The sequence below is a fragment of the Mangifera indica genome, chromosome 10 (genome assembly GCF_011075055.1).
Source record: "Mangifera indica cultivar Alphonso chromosome 10, CATAS_Mindica_2.1, whole genome shotgun sequence".
NCBI lineage: Eukaryota > Viridiplantae > Streptophyta > Magnoliopsida > Sapindales > Anacardiaceae > Mangifera > Mangifera indica.
Window position 1 is genome coordinate 14962346 of NC_058146.1, and position 21739 is coordinate 14984084.

At 31.0% G+C, this 21739-nt stretch overlaps 2 protein-coding genes across 3 annotated transcripts in view; both read left to right on the plus strand.

Moving 5' to 3' along the window:
- The window catches only part of LOC123227497 (putative disease resistance protein RGA1), an 81443-nt gene that overhangs the window by 17898 nt on the left and 41806 nt on the right, over window positions 1–21739 (plus strand). The gene's annotated exons all lie outside the window — the stretch shown is intronic.
- LOC123227513 (putative disease resistance protein RGA1) lies at window positions 10598–18577 on the plus strand. Its single transcript, XM_044652454.1, has 13 exons — window positions 10598–13626; window positions 13737–13837; window positions 14266–14329; window positions 14412–14483; window positions 14587–14659; window positions 15176–15230; window positions 15311–15418; window positions 15537–15749; window positions 15853–15976; window positions 16053–16258; window positions 16332–16538; window positions 16666–16866; window positions 18223–18577. Exon 1 carries the CDS (start codon window positions 10655–10657, stop codon window positions 12050–12052), a length of 1398 nt encoding a protein of 465 aa, XP_044508389.1. The 5' UTR covers window positions 10598–10654; the 3' UTR covers window positions 12053–13626; window positions 13737–13837; window positions 14266–14329; window positions 14412–14483; window positions 14587–14659; window positions 15176–15230; window positions 15311–15418; window positions 15537–15749; window positions 15853–15976; window positions 16053–16258; window positions 16332–16538; window positions 16666–16866; window positions 18223–18577.

Here is a 21739-nt window from a genome sequence, read left to right on the forward strand (position 1 = left end):
TTGATTATTATGTTGATGTTACAATAACATCAACATAAATAAAATCTTTTTTAAAATTTTTATTATGACATATTAATGTTATCAATTCACTCATTCAATACTACTCTATTTACATTGGAGAAAGTACCTAAATAATTATTAATTTATTTTTATTTTTATTTATTAATTTATATATTAAGCATCAATGCAACATTGAGAAAATGTTACCTCGTTGCCCTACAAGTAATTTGAGTGATAAAAATTGAAATAACAAATAAGACTTAGATTTAAAATTTATTGATATTATATCAAAACTAAACTGTTAACTTATCTAATATAATAATTATAAGACTAATCTCTTGACCTAAGATATCATCTATGAATAATGTTATATATACTCATTTTAGATAAATAAATAAATATATATTTATGTATGTTATCATATAATTAAGTATTATTTTATTTTAATTTAAAATTATTTAATTACATAATTATATATATCAAATATATATTTATTTATATATTAAAATTAAATACATATAATTTTATTATTCACCTGTTTGATGTAAATAATTTAAACCTAATTAATTGGAGAAATAACTCATAACTAACATGAAAAAGCTTAAAAAACCTCTTCTCCTATCATAAGAGTCAAGCAACCAAAAACATTTCATCGGAATTTCAACAGTTTTGGGTCTATTTTTTAAATTATAATTCAGATGTCTTATTTATCAGGGAAATTATAAAAAAAAAAGGCAAAAGTAAGGGGGTTTAAGCGAAATTGCCCAAAAAATTCAGATTAAAACAAAAATACCCAACTTTTGTGAAATGTCGAAACTACCCCTATATATAAACAAGACAAATTTTTATATTTTCCACTGTGAAACTTCCACTGTCACTGTGCAAATCCAAAGAAAAATCACCATTTTTCCCACTGTCCACTGTCGTCCCACTGTCAAGCTGATTTCCAACGATTTTCTTGTTTTTCGACGACCGAAAATGGTCAAGAATGTTAGTATATCTTCCGTAATCTTGTTTGAATCAAGTTATTGTTCATATTATTGAGATTTGAGTGAGATTTTACGGTTTGAAACATTAGGTTTTCGATTTTGAACAATGCTTAATATGTTTTGATTCTTGGCTGTTTTCGTTGAATTTGTTGAAGGGTTTTGTGTTATAGCCTATGTAGATTCAATTTGTCTTGAAATTGGAGGCTGAAATGACCGATTTTTGGTCAAAAAATACGTCCGAAGCCATCAGTAGTCCGATAGTAGGAACAGTGTATCCCACTGTCATGGTGAAGACTCCCACTGTGACAGTGGGTTAGGGGGGTTAAGCGGCTTTTTAAAAACATTAGGGAAAATTTGCTATGTGACAGTGGGTTGGGGTGAAAATTTACTTTTTTGAAACTGCAGGGGTGATAAATATTCAAAAATTACTGAGGGGGCAAGGGATAAATATTGGACCTGTTTGTAATAGAAATTTTCTCAGGGGGTAAATTGATATTTTTCACATCTAGGGTTTCTCGACGTGTAGTTTTCGAATTTTATATCTGTTTTTTCTGTTTTAAGATTTTTCACAATGTAGTTTTCGAATTTGAGATTAAGTTTTTTGATTTTTTTGCCTTTCAGAGACATTTTACGATGTAATGACCTAATTTCACTCAATATTTCAGTTTTTTCATTTATAGGATATATCGACTCGTACTTTTGAATTTCAGTTTTGTTTTTCTGAATTTTATAGTTTTATGATATATCGATTCATATTTTCTGTATTTCTGAACGAGTTTTTCGATTAGTGATATTCTTATGTATTTTAACTGATAGAGTTCGAATTTCAATTCCGTTTTTTCAATTATTCACATTCTAGGGTATATCAATGTATAGAATTCAAATTCCATTTTCGGTTTTTCAAATTTCATCGTTTTAGAATATATCGACTCGTATTTTCCAGATTCTGGAATAATTTTCGATTGTTGTCATTCTACGTAATTTCAACATTTAGAATTCGAATTTCAGTTTCGTTTTTTTCAATTTCACCGTTTTAGGATATAAAGACTCGTATTTTTTAGATTCTAGGGTATTTCAACGTTTAGAATTCAAATTTCAGTTTCGTTTTTTCCAATTTCACCGTTTTAGGATATATTGACTCGTATTTTTCAGATTTTGGAATGATTTTTCGATTGTTGCCATTCTAGGGTATTTTAACATTTAGAATTCGAATTTCAGTTTCGTTTTTTCTAATTTCATTGTTTTAGGATATATCGACTCGTACTTTTCAGATTTTGGAACGATTTTTCGATTGTTGCCATTCTAGGGTATTTCAATGTTTAGAATTCAAATTTCAGTTTTGTTTTTTCTAATTTTATTATTTTAGAATATATCAATTCGTATTTTTCAGAATTTTGACTGATTTTTTTATTGTTAACATTCTATGGTATTTTAACGTATAAAATTCGAATTTCATTTTCATTTTTTTGAATTTCACCGTTTTAGAATATATCAACTCGTATTATTTAGATTTTCGAATGATTTTTCATTTGTTGAAATTCTAGGGTATTTCAACGTATAAAATTTGAATTTTTGTTTTGTTTTTTCCTTTTAACTGTTTTACAATCCTGAAATCTTATTTTAAAAATTTTGTGATCACTTTTTTTATGGTTTTGTATTTTTTATCTTTTTATGATTTTTCCATGAAGAAATTTGTTTACATATTTGCTATTTATGAATGACTAACGAATTTTGTAAATTTTCATAGGATATTTCTCACAAAAGAAAACGTTTTGAAAGTGAGTTGCGAATCCTCGATGAGTCCAGACATTTCCAGACAAATCTGATATGTCATGCACAACTTACAACATTATCTAGGATTACGTCTACATTGACCCTGGATTAGCTACGACTATTTGAGAGGACATGTTTCGGGTATCTTCTTCGTTTACCTGAGACCAAATTCTCTAGGATATTGGTTCATTCATTTCTACTATGGCAGCTACATCGATTTTCTACCAGAGATGAGTTTTGGTTTCGGATTAGCGGGGTTGATGTTTGTTTTAGCTCGTTTGAGTTTGCTTTGGTGATGGGTCTTTCGTTTAGCCAACGCATTGATATCTCTTCATATATTCCTCGCTTCTCCAGACATAGGATCAGAGATACATACTTTCGAGGTTGTTTGAAGGTACAGTATCATGACTTAGAACGTGTTTTCTTGTCGAGGCCATGGGGGGATGATGATATTGAAGCTGTCAAGATGACCTTATTGTATGTTCTTCACATGGTTTTGTTAGGGAATGATCGACGAAAGAAGGTGTCTTCAGAGTATTTACAGTTGATTGATCATCTGGATGGGTTTAATTCCTACCCCTGGGGTGTCCCCGTGTGGCAGATGACATACGAGTCTATGTCACAGACGAGTGACAGAGTATACTCTAGACGGATACCTAAGATACGTAGATACAACCTCTACGGATTTCCTTTCGTATTTCAGGTTAGTTTTAATTTATTGATTATATATATTAATTGGAAAAAATATGAATTGATTTATTTAAATCGTAAATGATTATTTTGCAGTATTAGATATATGAGACTCTAGACACGTTATACGAATGGATTGACCTTGTTGATCTCTCTGTGTCCCCACGGATGTTTAGGTGGCGTACGCAAAACGTCCCTAATTGGATTCATATAGGTCATATTTTCACTGGTGATTCGGTATGTACTCGTTAATTAATAAGTCAATTAATTCATTATATGTTGTAATTATTTTGACTTATATATCTTCATCATTAGGAGGATGTTACATTCTCGCTTCGTCCATCATCGATCGAGGAGGGTTTACCATGGTACGCTGAGATTCACGAGTACACCAGTTTATCCGATGCTGATTCCTCCTCATCTTCTTCGGTTCCTCTCGTGATCGGAGTTGAGGCTTCTCCAGTCTCAGGACCTTCAGATATACCCGTCGAGACTTTTAAGACACATGAGGAGCCTATTCATCCTCCTGTTATGAAGCAGCCTCTATGTTTCCCTATAGTTCAGAGGCCACGGACGACAGACCATCTTGGAGTGGAGGACCATACTACCCATTATGCCACCGAGCAGTGTCTCATATTCATATCACCCAGTATATGTACAGTAGATGCTACATTAGCGCACTAGGGTGCTATGATTTTACTTGAGATATCGAGTTTTCACGACTATATCTCTTCCTAGATGACTCGATTACGTGATGATATGACTCGATTACAGGATTGTATGACTTGTTTAGAGGACATCGTCACGCGTACATATCCAACCCCCGTCGCTCAGGTTGTAAAACCACTTCTAATTTATTACTTATAAAAAATGTCTAGAGTGTTATTATTCTGACAACTATTATTACATTCGTATAGGAGAGGGACGACGATATCCGGTCGACATCCCCCATTGGTACCGCAATACCATCCCATTAGCCACACGAGGTCCGTATGACATTTCAAATTTATATTTAATGTTAAATGTCGTTATTATATTATAGTATTGTTATATATGAAATGTCACTGATTAAGTTATTATTACTATTATCTTAGGGTAGTAGCCACGAGGAGGCACCAGTTAGCCCTTTTGTTGCATCACCTGTCCGAGTTGAGGTATGTCACTTATCAATGGAACTTTATTTTTATGATTGTTCAGTTATCAATTAATATAGGGTATATATATTCGTATAGGGTCTTCCTCATGAAGGCCATCCGATCGAATCTCTAGTTGCTTCAAATCCTCCACTTGAGGTATGATAATTATTATAGATATTATATTTTATATGAAATATCATTTACCATTTTGTCCTTTTCATGCATATAGGGAACCGACATTCATATATTATCGATCGAGGGTTTTCCTCGAACACCTTCCCCAGAAGTTGAGGTTAACTTTTTTTAAAAAATGTCATTGATCGATTTGTCTTTTCAATTATATTATTTATTTAATGATGTTTTGACTCTTTTTTAGGACGAGCGATTATGGTTACTTGCTGATATCAAGAGCTTAATAAAAAAGATAGTGGATATTGGTTCACAGGAGGAGGACTTCAAGGAGGACGTTTCTGAGGCCATTCATATTGAGGTATATCAATTATACTTAGTATATAAATATTCGTATGTATTGGTCATTGAAATGTTCAAAATTACAATTTTCCAGTCTGTCGAGGGAGCACGCGTGGTGGACTTGACCGTGATTCAGGATTCTCCAGCTAAACCTTCTCCTGCATACATGAAGAAGATAAAATAAATCGATTAATGCTAATTGTTACGTAGGATGGAATGATGAATTAATTGTTTTTTGGGATCATGCAGCTGATTCGTACAGTACGTGATTGGATCATTCAGAAGGGTCCGCTGGTTCGCACCCTGTATACAAATCCACTCAAAAGGAGGGCGAAACTGTAATATAGGACCATTCCATCCTCTGCCTTAGAGTGTGAGGAATCTTTCCTCACGTGGTACACCAGAGCTGTGGCTTTCGACGCACATGATGTTTACTTTATTGGGTCAAAGTCAAAGGACAGTTTTTGGCAACTTGTGGCTGAGTTGCGCCAGTGGCTGACCGACGATGTAAGTTGTCTATACTATATAATTCGAGAAAAAGTTTGATATATTTATCAATAACTAACACATGTGAACTTGTATATAATTCGGGAAGAATTTCATTTTTGATATATCGTAAAACGGTGAAATTCGAAGAAACGGAACTGAAATTCGAATTTTAAAAGTTGAAATACCCTAGAATAGCAACAATCGAAAAATTCTTCAAAAATTTGGAAAATATGAATCGATATATCGTAAAACGGTGAAATTCAAAAAAATAAAACTGAAATTCGAATTCTAAAAGTTGAAATACCCTAGAATGACAACAATCAAAAAATTCTTCGAAAATCTAGAAAATACGAGTCGATATATCGTAAAACGATGAAATTTAAAAAAACAGAATTGAATTTTGAATTCTAAAAGTTGAAATCTCTTAAAATGGCAACAATAAAAAAATTCTTCGAAAATCTGAAAAATACAAGTCGATATATCGTAAAACAATGAAATTCGAAAAAACAAAATTGAAATTCGAATTCTAAAAGTTGAAATACCCTAGAATGGCAACAATAAAAAAATTCTTCAGAAATTTGGAAAATATGAATTGATATATCGTAAAACGGTGAAATTCGAAAAAACGAAACTGAAATTCAAATTCTAAAAGTTGAAATACCCTAGAATGACAACAATAAAAAAATTCTTCAAAAATTTGAAAAATATGAATCGATATATCGTAAAACGGTGAAATCCAAAAAAACGAAACTGAAATTTGAATTCTAAAAGTTGAAATACCCTAGAATGACAACAATCGAAAAATTCTTCGAAAATCTGGAAAATACGAGTCGATATATCGTAAAATGTTGAAATTCGAAAAAATGAAACTGAAATTCGAATTCTAAAAGTTGAAATACCCTAGAATGACAACAATCAAAAAATTCTTTGGAAATCTAGAAAATACAAGTCTATATATCGTAAAACGGTGAAATTTAAAAAAACCTAAAATTTCATTTATAATGCTCCTGGTGTGCTGTCGTAGGCAACCAAAAATTAAAACCTATACTTCTAAAAATGTAATGTGATAGTGCAAGTAAAGGATCGTCCCACGAAGAGTGTCTAATCTAATTTCTGTGTTAACGTGAATAAGATTAAAAAGAGGGGGTTTGTTTATAACGAAATAAAAGTAAAGAAACAACTAAGAAGCAAATTAAATTAATTATCAAAATTAATGAGAAAACACGTCTTGGTCCAAGTCAACATTCACCATCAGAACCTCAACAACTGATTATTGATGCACGAATAGATTTATTCATACTTTAAATATTCACCGTTGGAATTACTTTTCTATCTCTCCTTAGTCATAGTTAATTAGAAACAAGCGATCTATTTAACCCTAACTGTCAAACAACCTAAGTCAAGCATTATAGATTTAATTTGAGAGCAGCATTAAAAATTAGAGAGATCAATGAAGCTAAACAACACAAGCACAAACGATTGTATTTAATTTAGTCGGACGTTCTTCTTAAGATTTAATAATCGCTAACGTAGCAAATCATTAACCCTTAGTTGCTTCATAGATTAGAAAAATCAAACAATTACGGATTTGATATCTAATCTAGCAGTAGGTTATAATGAATAATTAACTAGCAGACCTCCTAGCAATCAAACAAAATAACCATTAAAATAAATCAAACACAAAAGAACAATCGATACTCAAAGTATAAATTGAACAATAAAACTAATTAGATTTCACAGTTTATGAATTCTGAGGTTTTAGTTTCCTTTGACCAAGCCAAATAATCAGCCACGCAAGGCCATGGAAGAGCACGCAGAGAAGAGAAGAGAAAAAGAAAAATAGTTGTTGTTCTGTTTTCCCACTAATTATGGGAAATATTAAAAATAAAATAAAAGTCCTGATTTAAATAGGAAAGGACAACATAGCAGCTGTGAAAGTCGTCCACAACCTGGAGACTTCTAAAAGAAATATCATGCATCTGATCTGCCACTAAAATCACAGAGCAGGAAACGTTCCAGTCCGGGTGCAGAAAATTAAAGCCCGATTTCGACTCTGATTTGATCATTTCTAGACAAATCCTAAAACATGAAAGTTGTAGATCTCTTTCTTGGCTTTCCATAGCATCTTGAATCGTCTCATTTGGAGCTCGGATGGGAAAATTATGCCCAAAATACGGAGACACGTCAAGACTGTCCAGAAATTGTGACATTAATTCCGTTTTTATTCAAATGCCTCCAAATGTTACCTAAATCAAAATTTAAACTTAATAAGTATAATTGGGCATAAAATAAACATAAAATACTAAGTATTAAGGAGTAAAATTATAGCATTATGCAGTCTTATCAGCTCCTACAATGTTTAATGTCAAATGCCCCCCAATTTTAATAATATCTCATTTGACCCCTCAATTATCTATTTCTAAAATTTCACTGAGAAATTTATAATGCTCTTATAATGTTTAATATCAAAATGCCTCCCAATTTTAATAAAATTTCATTTAACCCCTCATAATGAGTGAGGAGGGTTTATATAAATGAGGGGAAGGGTAATTTTAGTATTTTAGAAAAAGTCATGGGCATTTTTGTTAGGAATAGTGAATTTGGGCATGTTTGCTTGAAAATAGTGACTTTGGGCATTTTTGCGTAGTGGGAGGGTATTTTGGCCATTTTTTATAATTTCCCTATTTATTTTGTTATTAAAGATTGTCAAATAATTAATAATTTGAATTTATAGGCATAAGTTTCCATCATGATTGATGAATATTCGTGGGACTTATGTTAGCTGTAGCTCTTCTTTATTATTTTAAATGTAATTTGGTAGTTTTTTAAAATTAAATTTTAAAAAAAGATAAAATTTTAATTTTTTTATTATTATTATTAATTAAATAATATTTTTATATTTATTATTAACATTTAATTTTAATAAAAATTAAATAATAGGTAAATATTAAAATTTTTAAAAGTTTGTAAAAGTCACTTTGATGATAAATTGTCAAAATAAATCTCCCATGAAAATAAGTTTTGGCCATTTTATTTTACACATGTGACATTGTTTTTTTATTGGAAACAGTCCAATAGAAAGGCTCTTCTTATATCTTATACAAATAAATATAAATTATGATAAAATTATATAAATTTATAATATGTATAAATGATAATATATTATCATTTGTTAAATAATTTGAAATCAAGAATAAAAGTAGTGTTATGTGTATAATTTTTATATATAACTTTATACATAAACAATAATATATAATCATATGATTAGATAATTAAAAATTAAATGAAAATAATATTCAATTACAAAATAATATATCGTTGTTTGTGTATAAAATTATACATAAAAGTTTTGCACATAATTTTATCCCAAGAATAAAATAATTAATAATATTATATATATAAATAAATTATATAAACTGATATTATAGCATACCATTGGATGATCTTGAAGTGAAAGAAGAAATAAACAATCATATCACTTAATCACACCACCTCAATTTATATAAATAAGTTTATACAATTTGTTTGTATATATAATTTTATTGTAAAATAATACTCACTCGTATAATAATATTTCAGCATTAATGGCTAAATTAATCTTAATCTATATGGTGAAATTATAACTTAAGTACTCAGAATTGTACCTTTTTGCATGTGAAATTGCACTCAAAATGGTGTGATTTAACCAAAAATCACAAATTAAATTTGACTTTGATCATACGAGTACATCAAGAGATGGTTGGAATCACATAAAAAAATGTATGATTTGATCAGTTTGCTAAAAATGTACTTTTTTTTGTGTGATTTCGGTCAACAAATCCAATTAGATTATCAACATCCTCATAGAATAATATAATATTTTTATAAAGGTGAAATATTTAAGGATAATATAAAAAAACAACGTTATATGTATATATTTTTTATATATACTTTAGATATACAGATCACATATCATCATATAATTAAGTGTTATTTTATCTTTAATTCAAAATTATTCAATCACATATTAATACAACATCTATATAATAAAAATATAAAATTTACCTTCTTAACATTATATTTGAACTCTCTTCCAATAACAAATTTGAGTTTTGAGTGATATTTTGTTGTTTTTTAAATTAATATATAAGAACATTATTTTCTGCACCCATGAGTGGAAAATAAAATTAAATTGAATCAAGGAAAAATTATTAGATATAGAAAATGTACCCAACACCAAGTTATTGATGAAAGTGACAATACTTTCTTATAATCGTGACTCCTCTTTGAAGTTTTAATATATCTTCTTAATAAAATCATTTTTTTTTAAATTATCTTTCTAATATGTTTTATCGTATGATTAAATATAATTTTATTTATAATTTAAATCACTCATATAATTTTATTGTAATATTGACATTTAAGGATACAAAACTATTATTTTTTTCTATTAAAGAAACCGAATTAAATATCTCTATTGAAATGATTGAATTTTCATTATTTTTTATAAAAGATATCGCATAAATAGAATTGTGATTATTGATTTGTTTTTAAAGTAAAAGATTAATTTGATGTTTATTATCTTTAATAAGAACATTCTAAAGTTTTATATTTTCAATTAAAAAATCTAAAAAAATTAATATTTGATACATTTAATAGAAAAATAAAATTAACCCCTTTAATTTAAAAAAAAGTGATAATTTAGTATCAAATGTTATATTTATACAAATAAAATAGTATTTAGATATTACTTTGACAAAATTAATTTTTGGGTATCATGTTCTCATAAAATAATTTTCTAATTTTGCTATTATCATATGTGGTTATCATTAAAATAATATTTTATGAAAAAAATTAAATTAAAATTGAAACATAATATTCAGGAAATTAATGCTTGACGTAGTACCGAAGGTTTTCCATGACAGAATCCCAGTCCTCTTAGAAAGAAAGAGAAGTCAATTCAACTTTGGCTTTATCCCGTGGAAGGTTTCATACAGCTTGCAAGTTGCAACTTTTATTAAAATGACACACGTATGTCTTGCCCTCTTATCATTATTTCATGCAACAATCCATTTTCGTCCCTTCAATAATATCACAACAACTTGCAACTTCCTTTCTTTAAAAAATATGGCAGAAACAATTGTCTCTATTGTTACTGGAGAACTCTTGAGTAAGGTGATGTCCCTTACTTCCAATGAAGTCTCCTTGAGATGGGGTGTCAAGAATGATGTACAAGAGCTTGCTGGCACCTTAACCACCATCAAAGCTGTTCTCTTAGATGCCGAGGAGAAACAAACCCAAAATGAGAAGCTGAGAGTTTGGTTGGAAAAGCTTAAGGAGGTTTGCTATGATGTTGAAGATGTTTTGGATGAAACTGAGGTGAAAGATTTGTGTAAGCAAGTGATGAATGGTCAAAGCATTTCAAGAAAGGTACACCACTTTTTTTCATCTTCAAATCCAATCGTTTTCCGTTTTAGGTTGGGCCATAAAATTAAGGAAATTAACAAAAGGTTGGCAAAAATAGCTGCTGAAAAGGATAATTTTAATCTCACTGAGAAAGTTTATAGTAATAATATTTTAGGTTGGGAGAGAGAAACCCACTCTTTTGTGCTTGCTTCAGATGTTATTGGTAGAGATAAAGACAAAGGGGAGGTTATGAAAATTTTATTGTGTCCAAGTGATGGTCATGAAAATGTTTTTGTTATTTCTATTATTGGAATTGGAGGTTTAGGAAAAACCACACTCGCTAAATTGGTGTATAATGATGAAAAAGTAAGTGATTATTTTAAGTTGAAAATGTGGATTTGTGTGTCAGATGAATTTTCTCTAAAAACACTTTTGATTGACATTATCAATTCTGCAATTGGGCAAAAATATAACCACATGAGTATGGACCAACTGCAAACAATCCTACGTGATATTATAAGAGATAAAAAATATTTGTTAGTCTTGGATGATGTTTGGAATGAAAACTATGAGTTGTGGTGTGATTTAAGAAATTTACTAATGGAGCGTGTTAGTGGAAGTAAAATCATAGTAACTACACGTAGTGATCGTGTTGCCTGGATTATGGGATCTGTATCTACATACAAGTTAAAAGGTCTTTCTCTTAATCAATGTTTGTTAGTGTTTGTTAAATATGCATTTAAAGAAGGTCAAGAAAAGCAACATCCCAACCTTATAGAGATTGGAAAAGAAATTGTAAAAAAATGTAAAAGTGTTCCATTGGAAGTAAGAGCCTTGGGAAGTCTTCTTTATTCCTTAACTTTTGAACAAGATTGGATAAATGTGAGGGATACTGAGATATGGAAGCTAGATCAAAAGGATAATAGTATTTTACATGCTCTAAGAATAAGTTATAATCATTTGTCGCCTCCTTTGAAACAATGTTTTGTCTTTTGCTCTATATTTCCAAAAGACTTCACATTTTATAACATTAACTTGATTAAGTTTTGGATGGCCAACGGGCTTCTCAAAGCCACAATGAAAATGAAGATTTGGAAACTATTGGCATGCAATATATAAAAGAATTAATGTGGAGATCTTTCTTTCAAGATATTCAAGATTTGGAAAATGGTCTCTATTCATTTAAAATACATGATCTAATGCATAATGTTGCCACATTATTGTTCCAAAATGAGGGCTTAATAGGGAAAGGGAGTAACCAAATTACTACCAAAACTTCTTATCGACATTTATTATATCATTTGGATGCAAGTAAAGATGAGGCTCAGGCTCTAAGTTTTTTACCTAACCTGGGTAATTTAAGAAGCATTATGTTTTTTGCACGTGTTGGAGAGAATATCACTGTTAGCCAATCATTTTTAGAATTAATTGTCTCAAGATTTCAGTTTTTGCGGTTGTTATATTTACATAATTTAGGTATTGAAGCAGTGCCTAAAAGAATTGGTAATCTGAAGCATTTGAGATATTTGGAATTATCATTTAACCCGAAAATTAAAAAACTCCCAAGTTCTATTTACAAGTTACAAAGTTTGCAATTCTTATCATTGTATGATTGCGAGAAACTGGAAGGGTTAAGCACAGATGTTAAGCACTTAATTAGTCTCAGATTTTTATCCTTAACCACAGTGCAAAAGCATCTACCAAATAATGGAATTGGCTGCTTGAATTCTCTTCGATTTTTAGTTATTCACAATTGTAGCAAATTAAAATATTTGTGTGAAGATTTTGGTCGCCTGAGAACCCTTCGAGGACTACGCATTTCTCAATGTCCAAGTCTTATCTCATTACCACGTAGTATAAGAAGCCTAAGCCCATTAGAAGATCTTCGTTTGGAAAATTGTGAAAGGCTTAATCTAGATTTGAGCATTGGATCAGATGAGCAACACAATCATGAAGAACTCAATAGCACAGGGCCTCCCCTTCGATTCCTTCTAATTGATAATTTACCACAACTGGTGAAATTGCCGCAATGGCTTCTTTGCAGTTCGACAAACACTCTGCAAACCTTGCGTATTCGTAATTGTTCCAACTTGAAGGCATTACCAGAGTCAATGCAAAAACTTCAAGCTCTTGGGGTTTGGAATTGTCCTGAATTGTCGTCTCTACCCAAGGATATCAATCATCTCATCGCTTTGAGAGAACTAATAATTGAAGACTGTCCTAAATTGACGGAAAGATGCAAACCAGAAGCAGGTGAAGATTGGCCCAAGATTGCTCATATCCTGAAGATTGAACTTGATGGAGAGGTTACCAAGTCAACCGAAAATTAGGTGTGACCAATCCATATCTCTTCTTCTTAATCAGTTAGTAGGCAAATATTCTTGACATATTTATTTGTTTCAAGTCAAAAACTTTTGGTAACAATTTGATTGGTTTATCTTCAGATATGAATTTCAAAATTTGAACAGCTACAAAACTTAACTTCTTTGTTTCTCCTTCCTTTCTTTAACTTTGTTATTTTTTATGTATGCATGGGAAACTTGAATCAAATGTCTGAGTTTTTAATCTCATAAATTCTTCAATTTCCATGAATTCTGAACCCTAATTCAACCAATTTTCAGGAGGATTTATTCATTTTACTCCTTCTATGTATTAAGCACTGGTGTTCGATCTATTGCTTCATGTTTTTTCAGGTACAAATCATTTAGTTTTTAGATTATACAATTTTAAAGATTGTTGGGTTTTTTGTTTTCATACATTTTATTCATTTTCTACTCACCTTAATTGTGAACATGTATTGTAGGACTGGGGGAGATTAAGCCAAATGGTGCAGTTAGTAAAGCATATCTTCCTCTAGATTGATTCAGAATTTCGGTGTTTACAAATATAGTTCAGCATTGACTGGTAAACATTACCTTCCATAATGTGATTTGTTTAAATAAATGTTCATTCATGTATAGAGTTATTTTTAATGTAAGTTTTAATAGTTTTGTGGAAATGAACAATTAGTGCACGTTAAGTTTATTCCAATAAAGTTTCAGATTTTATTTCTTATTAAAAATAAAGAACAATAGTTGTTGAAATTCTGTTCTGCCAAAGGCTAGATTACAGGGTGTTGGTGTTTGAGATGCAAAACAACATCTATGAATGCTGGTAATGTACTCGGATTGAACTGTCTTCAGAGAAACTTCCCCCTTAATAAGAGTGCTCCGTGTTGTAAACTGCTTTCTTTTTGCTGTTTGATCATTTATCTAGTATTTAGTGTACTGCCATATTTCTTTTCTTTGCTGGTTGATTCATTTTGATACTGATCAATCTTCTTTGCCCTGTAGATCTCTAAGAAATGTTTCGATTAATGGTAGCATTCCATCCTACATTGAAGAACATAAGCTATAAGTTAGTATTGTAATATAATGAGTGTGCCTCTTTTTCTTTATGCAGGTCTTTTTTCATTATTTTGTTTTTTCTAATTATGCAGGGATTTGAATTTCAACAATTTAATTGGCCAAATCCCAAGTGCATTGTCCAGTATTGATTCTCTAACTAACTTGTAAAATTTATTGAGGCTTCCCTCCATAAATTTAATGTTTGATTATTTTACTTATGTTAGGTTTTTATATTAGATTTTATCTGAATCTTATTTTTGGTCTCAGTGGCCAGATTTCCTGGAAACAATAGTCTGTCAGGAAGCCTTTCTCAGCAAAAAGTTGTATATCTTCAAAACATGTAAGCCTTTAGTGTTAGTTATCTCTAGGATTATGCCTATTACATGATATCGAATTAGGCTCCAAATGCTTTATGAATAGATTAAGAATAAAATATGATAAATCTTTTCATACAAAATGAAGAAGAATGAAAAAGGCACTACTTATCTTGGAATTAGGCCATACAAAAAGATTATAAATCTTAGTTACCGTGCCTTTTTTGATGAATTAGGCCATATTTTGTTTTTTAAAAAAATGCATGTGCTTGAAAAAGAACTACAAAATATGAAACCTCAACAATGGAATATGTTTCGCTTTAACGAAGATAGTAATCTTTTCTGTGATTGCAAGTATTTTTCTTGGATTGAACTGTCTGCCGAGAAACTTTCCCTGCAATAAGAATACTCTACATTGTAAGCTTGTTTATTTCTGCAGTATTAAATTATTTCTAAAAGTTAATGTACTAAAAATTTACCATTCACCCTGCATTGTTGTATAACTAGACCAACTGATAGCATTGTGTATATTTGGTGTGCAGATTCAACTTTTGCAGTCAAGTGTGGTAGTGAAGAAATGAAAGTTGATAGCATAATGTAAGAGGCTGATAACTATTTAATTGGTGGTGCTGGTTTGTTTTGTGATCGACAATCTAACACACATGTTCAAAATACAGGTTCGCAAGTGACCGGTAGTGCAGCCCCTAAGCTTTAATCAGTCTTCTAGGCAATCTCCTAGATCACTTAGATATTGTGGACTTAGTATGGAGAAAGGACCTTACAGTGTAAGTTTTTTGTTATCAGGGCTCACAAACATGGATGAGTTTTGGAAAGTGTGCTTTTTTATATCTATATTCAGGTAAACTCACTGAAGAATCTTGACCCTTGTGCTTAAATGCATAGGTTCTACTATTACAGTGTCATCTATGTACCCTCATAATTATTCCTATCGGGAACTTTCCAGTTAAAGATTTGACATATCAAAGGGGGTGGAAGCAGAAAAGCAGTAACGAAGATTTTGTAATTCAATTATTTTGAGCCGGTAGAGTGATGTATTGCATACCTAACAAAGGTAGTAATGGGTCATTAATTTCAGCTTTTTCAGTGTCATTCTAGGTACACTATGTGATTTCTTTTAATCTTCGTTTAAGATGAGTTAACTATAAATATCCTTTTATAAAACTAAATTTTCTTACTCAGATTTCACATCAATTGTTAGTATTGCATGTTAGAAGAAGCAGACTGGATTGGTTGCTGGTATTGCTGTAGCTCTTGGAATTTTCTTCTCACTTTGTCACAAAGTTGCTTGTATAATGCATGACCACAGCTTGACAGTAAGGAAAGTAGGTGAATTTTACTTTTGCATATTTACAAGGGAAGGAGTAGATATCATTTATTGTAATAATTCTGTTACTGCAGGGTATGCATGCTATGACAGGGTGAAAGCTATGAAGCAACTTTCACTAGGATTCCACCTAGGGAAAAATAATTTTGTTAATGAAATTGCTACCATAACTGCAGCGCAGCAAAATATAAAACCTCAACAATGGAATATGTTGCAAGTATTCTCCTTGGATTGAACTGTCTGCAGATAAACTTCCCTTGTAATAAGAATGCTCTACATTGTAAGTTTGTTTCTTTATGCAGTATAATATATTTCTAAAACTTAATGTACTAAAAATTGACCTTTATCTATAGATTGCATTTCAAGGAGTGGAAGTGGATGACAAAATCTGTTGGTAATTCACAAGTTTCAGCCTATCTCACACCAGACGTTGTGCTTTATCTTTGTGAGAAAGAACATGTGCAAACTTCCAGCATCCACTGTATTACATTCTGCATTATGTAGCTTGTGTAGTGCTGAGATTGTGATTCATGTTGTGGTTTTGGGCTTAAATTTGCCAGGTTTGCATCAGATATTAGTGTTGTTGGTTTGTTTGTGTAGTGCTGAGATTTGTTGGGTTTGCATCAGATATTGGTGGTGCTGGTTTGTTTTCTGATGGACAATTTAACCCACTTGTTCAAAATACAGGCTTTCAAGTTACTGCAATTGCAGCCCCTAAGTTTTATCAATCTTCAAGGCAATCCTCTGGATCTATTGGATATTATGGATTATAATTTAAGTTTCATTTGGAATGCAAGACATATTGAGAAGTGAGAACAAATTCAAACCCATACCCTTTTAGATCACCGGTTCTTCATCCGTCAGTCACATTCCAAAAATGATAGAAGGGTAAGTTATGCTTGTATTTTTTTTAATCAGTAGTGCCTTGTTTTTTACCTGATCTGAATTCTTAATTTGTTGGCGTTTCTTATTGTTCAATATTATATTGTTGTAGTTTTTAATGTTGTTTTATGGGAGTTGTTGATAATGCTTCCAAAGATGTTATCTTTGTTTGAGGTTAGCATAGAATTTTGGAAAGGAGAAATTTAAGTCAAACAAGATTGCAAGAACAAATTATATAATACCTTCCATATGCATCGAGTTTGGGAGTTTGAGTATTGGCAGGATTTATGACAGCATGGACACTTTTGAAAGTTGTACAAAGATGTTCCTTTTAATGGTTTTTTTTCTAGTATTTTCATAATATTCTAAATTTCTCTAAATACTTGATAAATATGTTCAAATATTTACTTGTAATTTTATGACTACATGTGATGCATTTGTTCAGCATTGCAGGTTTTTTTGTATGCAATCTAAAAGTTGTGTTGCACTATAGTGGCTAAAGTTTTATGCTTTCACTTGGTTTATTTACTATGTCATAGTGTCTCATTTATGATTTTAGGTCAAAAACATGTTTTATTAACAATTGTTTTGGAGCATCATTTTACTCTCAAGGTCATTTTGTGATTGAGTTGTGATGCTTAAAAGCACTGATTCTCATGACTTTTTATTTTTCTATTTTTGTGATCTGGGTTTACTTCAAAGATAGATCAACTTAATGAGCTTGGTTGTTTTGTTGAGATTTTCATCTTGAATAAGTATTAACCATATTTCTTTCTGTTGACTCCATGTATGGTGGTTTTGCAATAACATTAATTGGTATTTTTTGAGAAGTGATTTGGGCAATTGTATGTATAACCTTAGCAATTTCAAGGCTTCCTTTTTCGTAAATGAAATTATCTTGTTTTTTGTTTTCTAGATGAGTCGCTTTTGAAATGATTGCAATATAAATCATGTTTGACATGGATGTCTGGGTTTACTGCAGTAGTGGTTTAAATTAACTGAAATGATTGGCTAATTTAAGATAAAATAATAGATTAGGAAGCCTTTATTATTTCAGTCTTCCTGACACAATGGACCAAAAAAATAAAAACACAGGGACATGACTTGCTCATATAGCCTTAGTGTATCATGTGAATGTGGAAATGTTTGTTACTACCATGTCTCTTATAAACATTTGATTTTTAATGTGATGAAACATTGGAGATTTAATTATGCTTGTAAGAGTGGTCAAAAGAAATATTTTGAAATAGTTCTAATTTTCAATCTGAGGCGAAATAGCGTGTTGATTGAATGCAGGGTATGTTTGGATTAATTTGGATATCGACATATTCTAGGACCTAACTTCATTTATTTATCATGCAGACCATCACAACTGTGTGTATGTTTCTTGCTGGGAAAGTTGAGGAGACTCCTCGTCCACTTAAGGATGTTATTGTTGTTTCTTATGAGATTATACATAAAAAGGACTCCACTGCACCCCAGAGGATCAGACAACAGAAGGTGTTCTACTAAGCTGCTTTTGCCAATATATTTTTTGTTTCTAATCTGGTGTTTACTTAAAGAGTAATTGCTGTCATTTGCCTCATTGTCCTCTCTCTCCTGTATGTCAAATTTCTTTCTACTTCTCCTCTTGTCCCAACAGAACATAAATATTTTCACTCTGCTAATCTTGGCTTTTCAATCAAGGCTTTGGTATATAGTCACCATTAGGTTGGTATCCCTTGGTAGCCGTCTGCATGTACAATGATTTTTCTGGTTTTCTTTCTTTTCCTTTATATCTAAAAAAGTTTCATAAACTTGTGATTTCTCTGGAGAGTCTTAACAATTGGTCAATTTTTCGATAACTAACGCCTTAGAGCAATTCAGCCATCTTGACAATTGGTCAATTTTTCGATAACTTGTTATTATCTTAGAAAAATGAATGAATGCTATTTTGGTTTAACAACTTTTTTAATATATATAATATGATAGTTGAATGGTGTATTATTTACAAAGAATTTATCATATATCGTATCATATTATAAAATATGTTTTTTTTAAACAAAATAAAAAATATTTTAATTATCACATTATCATTTTAAAAAATATTACAAATACCCTATAAAAATTTAAAAATTTTCAAATACATTTTTACCATAGGATCACTTACCTAAAAATATGAGTCAATTCATAGCAAGATATTTCTTACCTTCCCTCAGATATTGCATCTCTGATTTGGCTGATATTTAGAGGCGAATTTAATGGGTCGACTCCTGGGCTAAGATCAGTTGGATTGTCACTTTTATTCTTGCTGTAACCTGCTGAAGAAGAAGATGCATCAATAGCGTAGTTCGGAAATGAATTTGTTGCATCATTGAAATCCCAATCAGTCAAATAACTTGGCTTTGATGTAACAGCTTCCACTTCTATATCTCCAGTAAGCATGTTCACAACTCGTGACATGGGTGACCGAAGCATTGGTGATGCTTGAGTGCATAAGAAAGCCACTGCTATTACTCTAAGAGCTTCATTTTCATCAAATTCTGTTAGTGTGGGATCAACCAGCCCCAAAATTTGGTTGTTTTCATGAAGACTTCAGGCCTAGAAATATAATATAGACAAAGTCCAAAAACCAAAAATGAAAAAAGGAGCACATTTAACTAGTGTATATGGAAAAAAGCAAACAAACAAATCAAAATTTATGTTGTTCTCTTTACCCCTTCAAGAAGATAAAACATTTTCCCTATCTAAGCTAGTATCAGAGTTTGCTCTTCCACTGATAATCTTCAAAGTAACGACACCAAAACTGAATATATCAGCCTTTTCTGTCAGGTGTCCATGCATTGCATACTCCAGTGTCAGATAGCCAATGCAAGATAATAAGTGTTTCTAAAGTTAGAATCGAAAAGTCTGTCTTGATAATTGATTGTGTCAAACCGAAAAAGAAAGCAGGCATATACAATGTGCCCATGCCTAGGCAATGTTTTAAATTTAGAAAATCATACATAAATGATTACTCCCTTGATGAAATATATAAATTACAACATCTCACACTCTTCAGCACATTCCAAAACAAGCTACAAAGGTAAAAAAAGGAATCAAGAAATGATCGCAGTTTACATGGTTCCTGCAACTCCTGTACTGATATGAGTTTTCTTATCATCAACTAGCTTTGCCAATCCAAAATCTGATATCTTGGGAGAGAGTTCTGTATCAAATAAATTATTACTTGCTTTGACATCTCGATGAACAATTTTCGGCTTTGACTCCTTGTGAAGATATGTTAGATCTCTTGCAATTCCCAAGCATATTTTAAATCAAGTGGGCCAATCGAGATGTAACACCTTATTTCCTGCAGATATGGGGCACAATCATTAAGAACTTTTAAGAGGTATTGAACAGGAGAATTGAGGATTCAAAAATAATATTCTACAGGAATAATTTGGAGCAATAAGTTTCTCTAGAGCATTGCCACTATGCTCTAGAAAAACCTGCTGCTTGCTTTTAGAAATTTAGGTGGTTATTTTTGTCATTTTATACCTTGTTTATGGTTGTAGAAAACTATTTCATTCCTCAAACAAGATTTGAATATTTGAAATATTTCAACTTTAGACTGGTTAAAATATTTGAAAGTTATCAAGATTGTATTCTGAGCTGGCAGATTTATAGTTATTAATCTCTGTAATGTTTCAGTTGCTTGCAAGAAAAAAAAAATTTGTAAAATTAAGATTGATTATTAAATGGCAATATTCTCTCACCAAACAGTGCATTATCAAGGCTTTCATTTTCATGATATTCATAAACAAGGAGGTGCCTAGTTCCTTTAATGCAGCATCCATACAATTTCACAAAATTGCGATGTTGCACAGCATTAATGGCAGAAATCTCATTAATAAACTGATTTTTCCCCTGGTGGGATCCTTGAGAAAGTTGCTTCACATCAATCACCCTTCCATTAGAAAGCGTACCCTGTAGCACCAGATTTAACAACATAGATCATATTTACTCCTTACTGAAAATGCAAAAACTAAAACCAACCTAGTTTTCCTGCTATATCGCTACCTATGACCACAAATTAGATATATTCCATTTCAACCCAAGATTTTAGTAAACCATCTATAGGCCCTAACTTATAAACTTACGACATAAAAATTGTTGTGCCAGAAGTTTTCCAGATATCTACAGTTCAACAGCGAAAGCCGCTGGAGATTGGGAAAAAAAAGATATAGGATTGAGAAAGATCCACACATGTCAAAAGTATTACTCATGAAATTAAGTAATTCCAAACTTATAGAGTACTAAAAGTTTAGTCACTTGAGTTGAGGAAAACAAAGGTTTTTTTTTTTTTTTCAAATTAGATTTGAATAAGTTGATTTTAAATTTGGGCAAGTCTGAGTTTAGGTTGACTTGAAAAAGTCTAGCTCGACGAACTCCCTTAAATCAATTCAAATTTGGTTCGGTTTGAGAGGAGTTCAACTTAAGTTTTGGCTATAATATTGAGTCAAGCTCGAATTTGGGTTCAATTTAATATTGTAATTAAACTAAAATCGATAAAAATGATATCGTTTTGATACATATTAATGAAAATAATATTGTTTTGGCCAATTCAAATTGCTTCCAACTTCGATGTTGAATACTCCTTAGTACAAGCTGGAGCTCAAGATTGATAGTATAAAACTCTAAGGTTTGAGTTTAAACTTAAACTCAATTTAAATAAACTCATTTAAAACTTATTTGAATTGAATTGACAAACAAGTTTGAACCAGTTTAATTGAAATCTATCACTTATCCCTTAAATAAAAAGAAACATGATGGTTCAACATCTATGAGTGTTTTGCGCTATAAATAACTATAAACTCATGTCCCTTTTATCAAAACTGAAATTGCTCTCCATATTTAA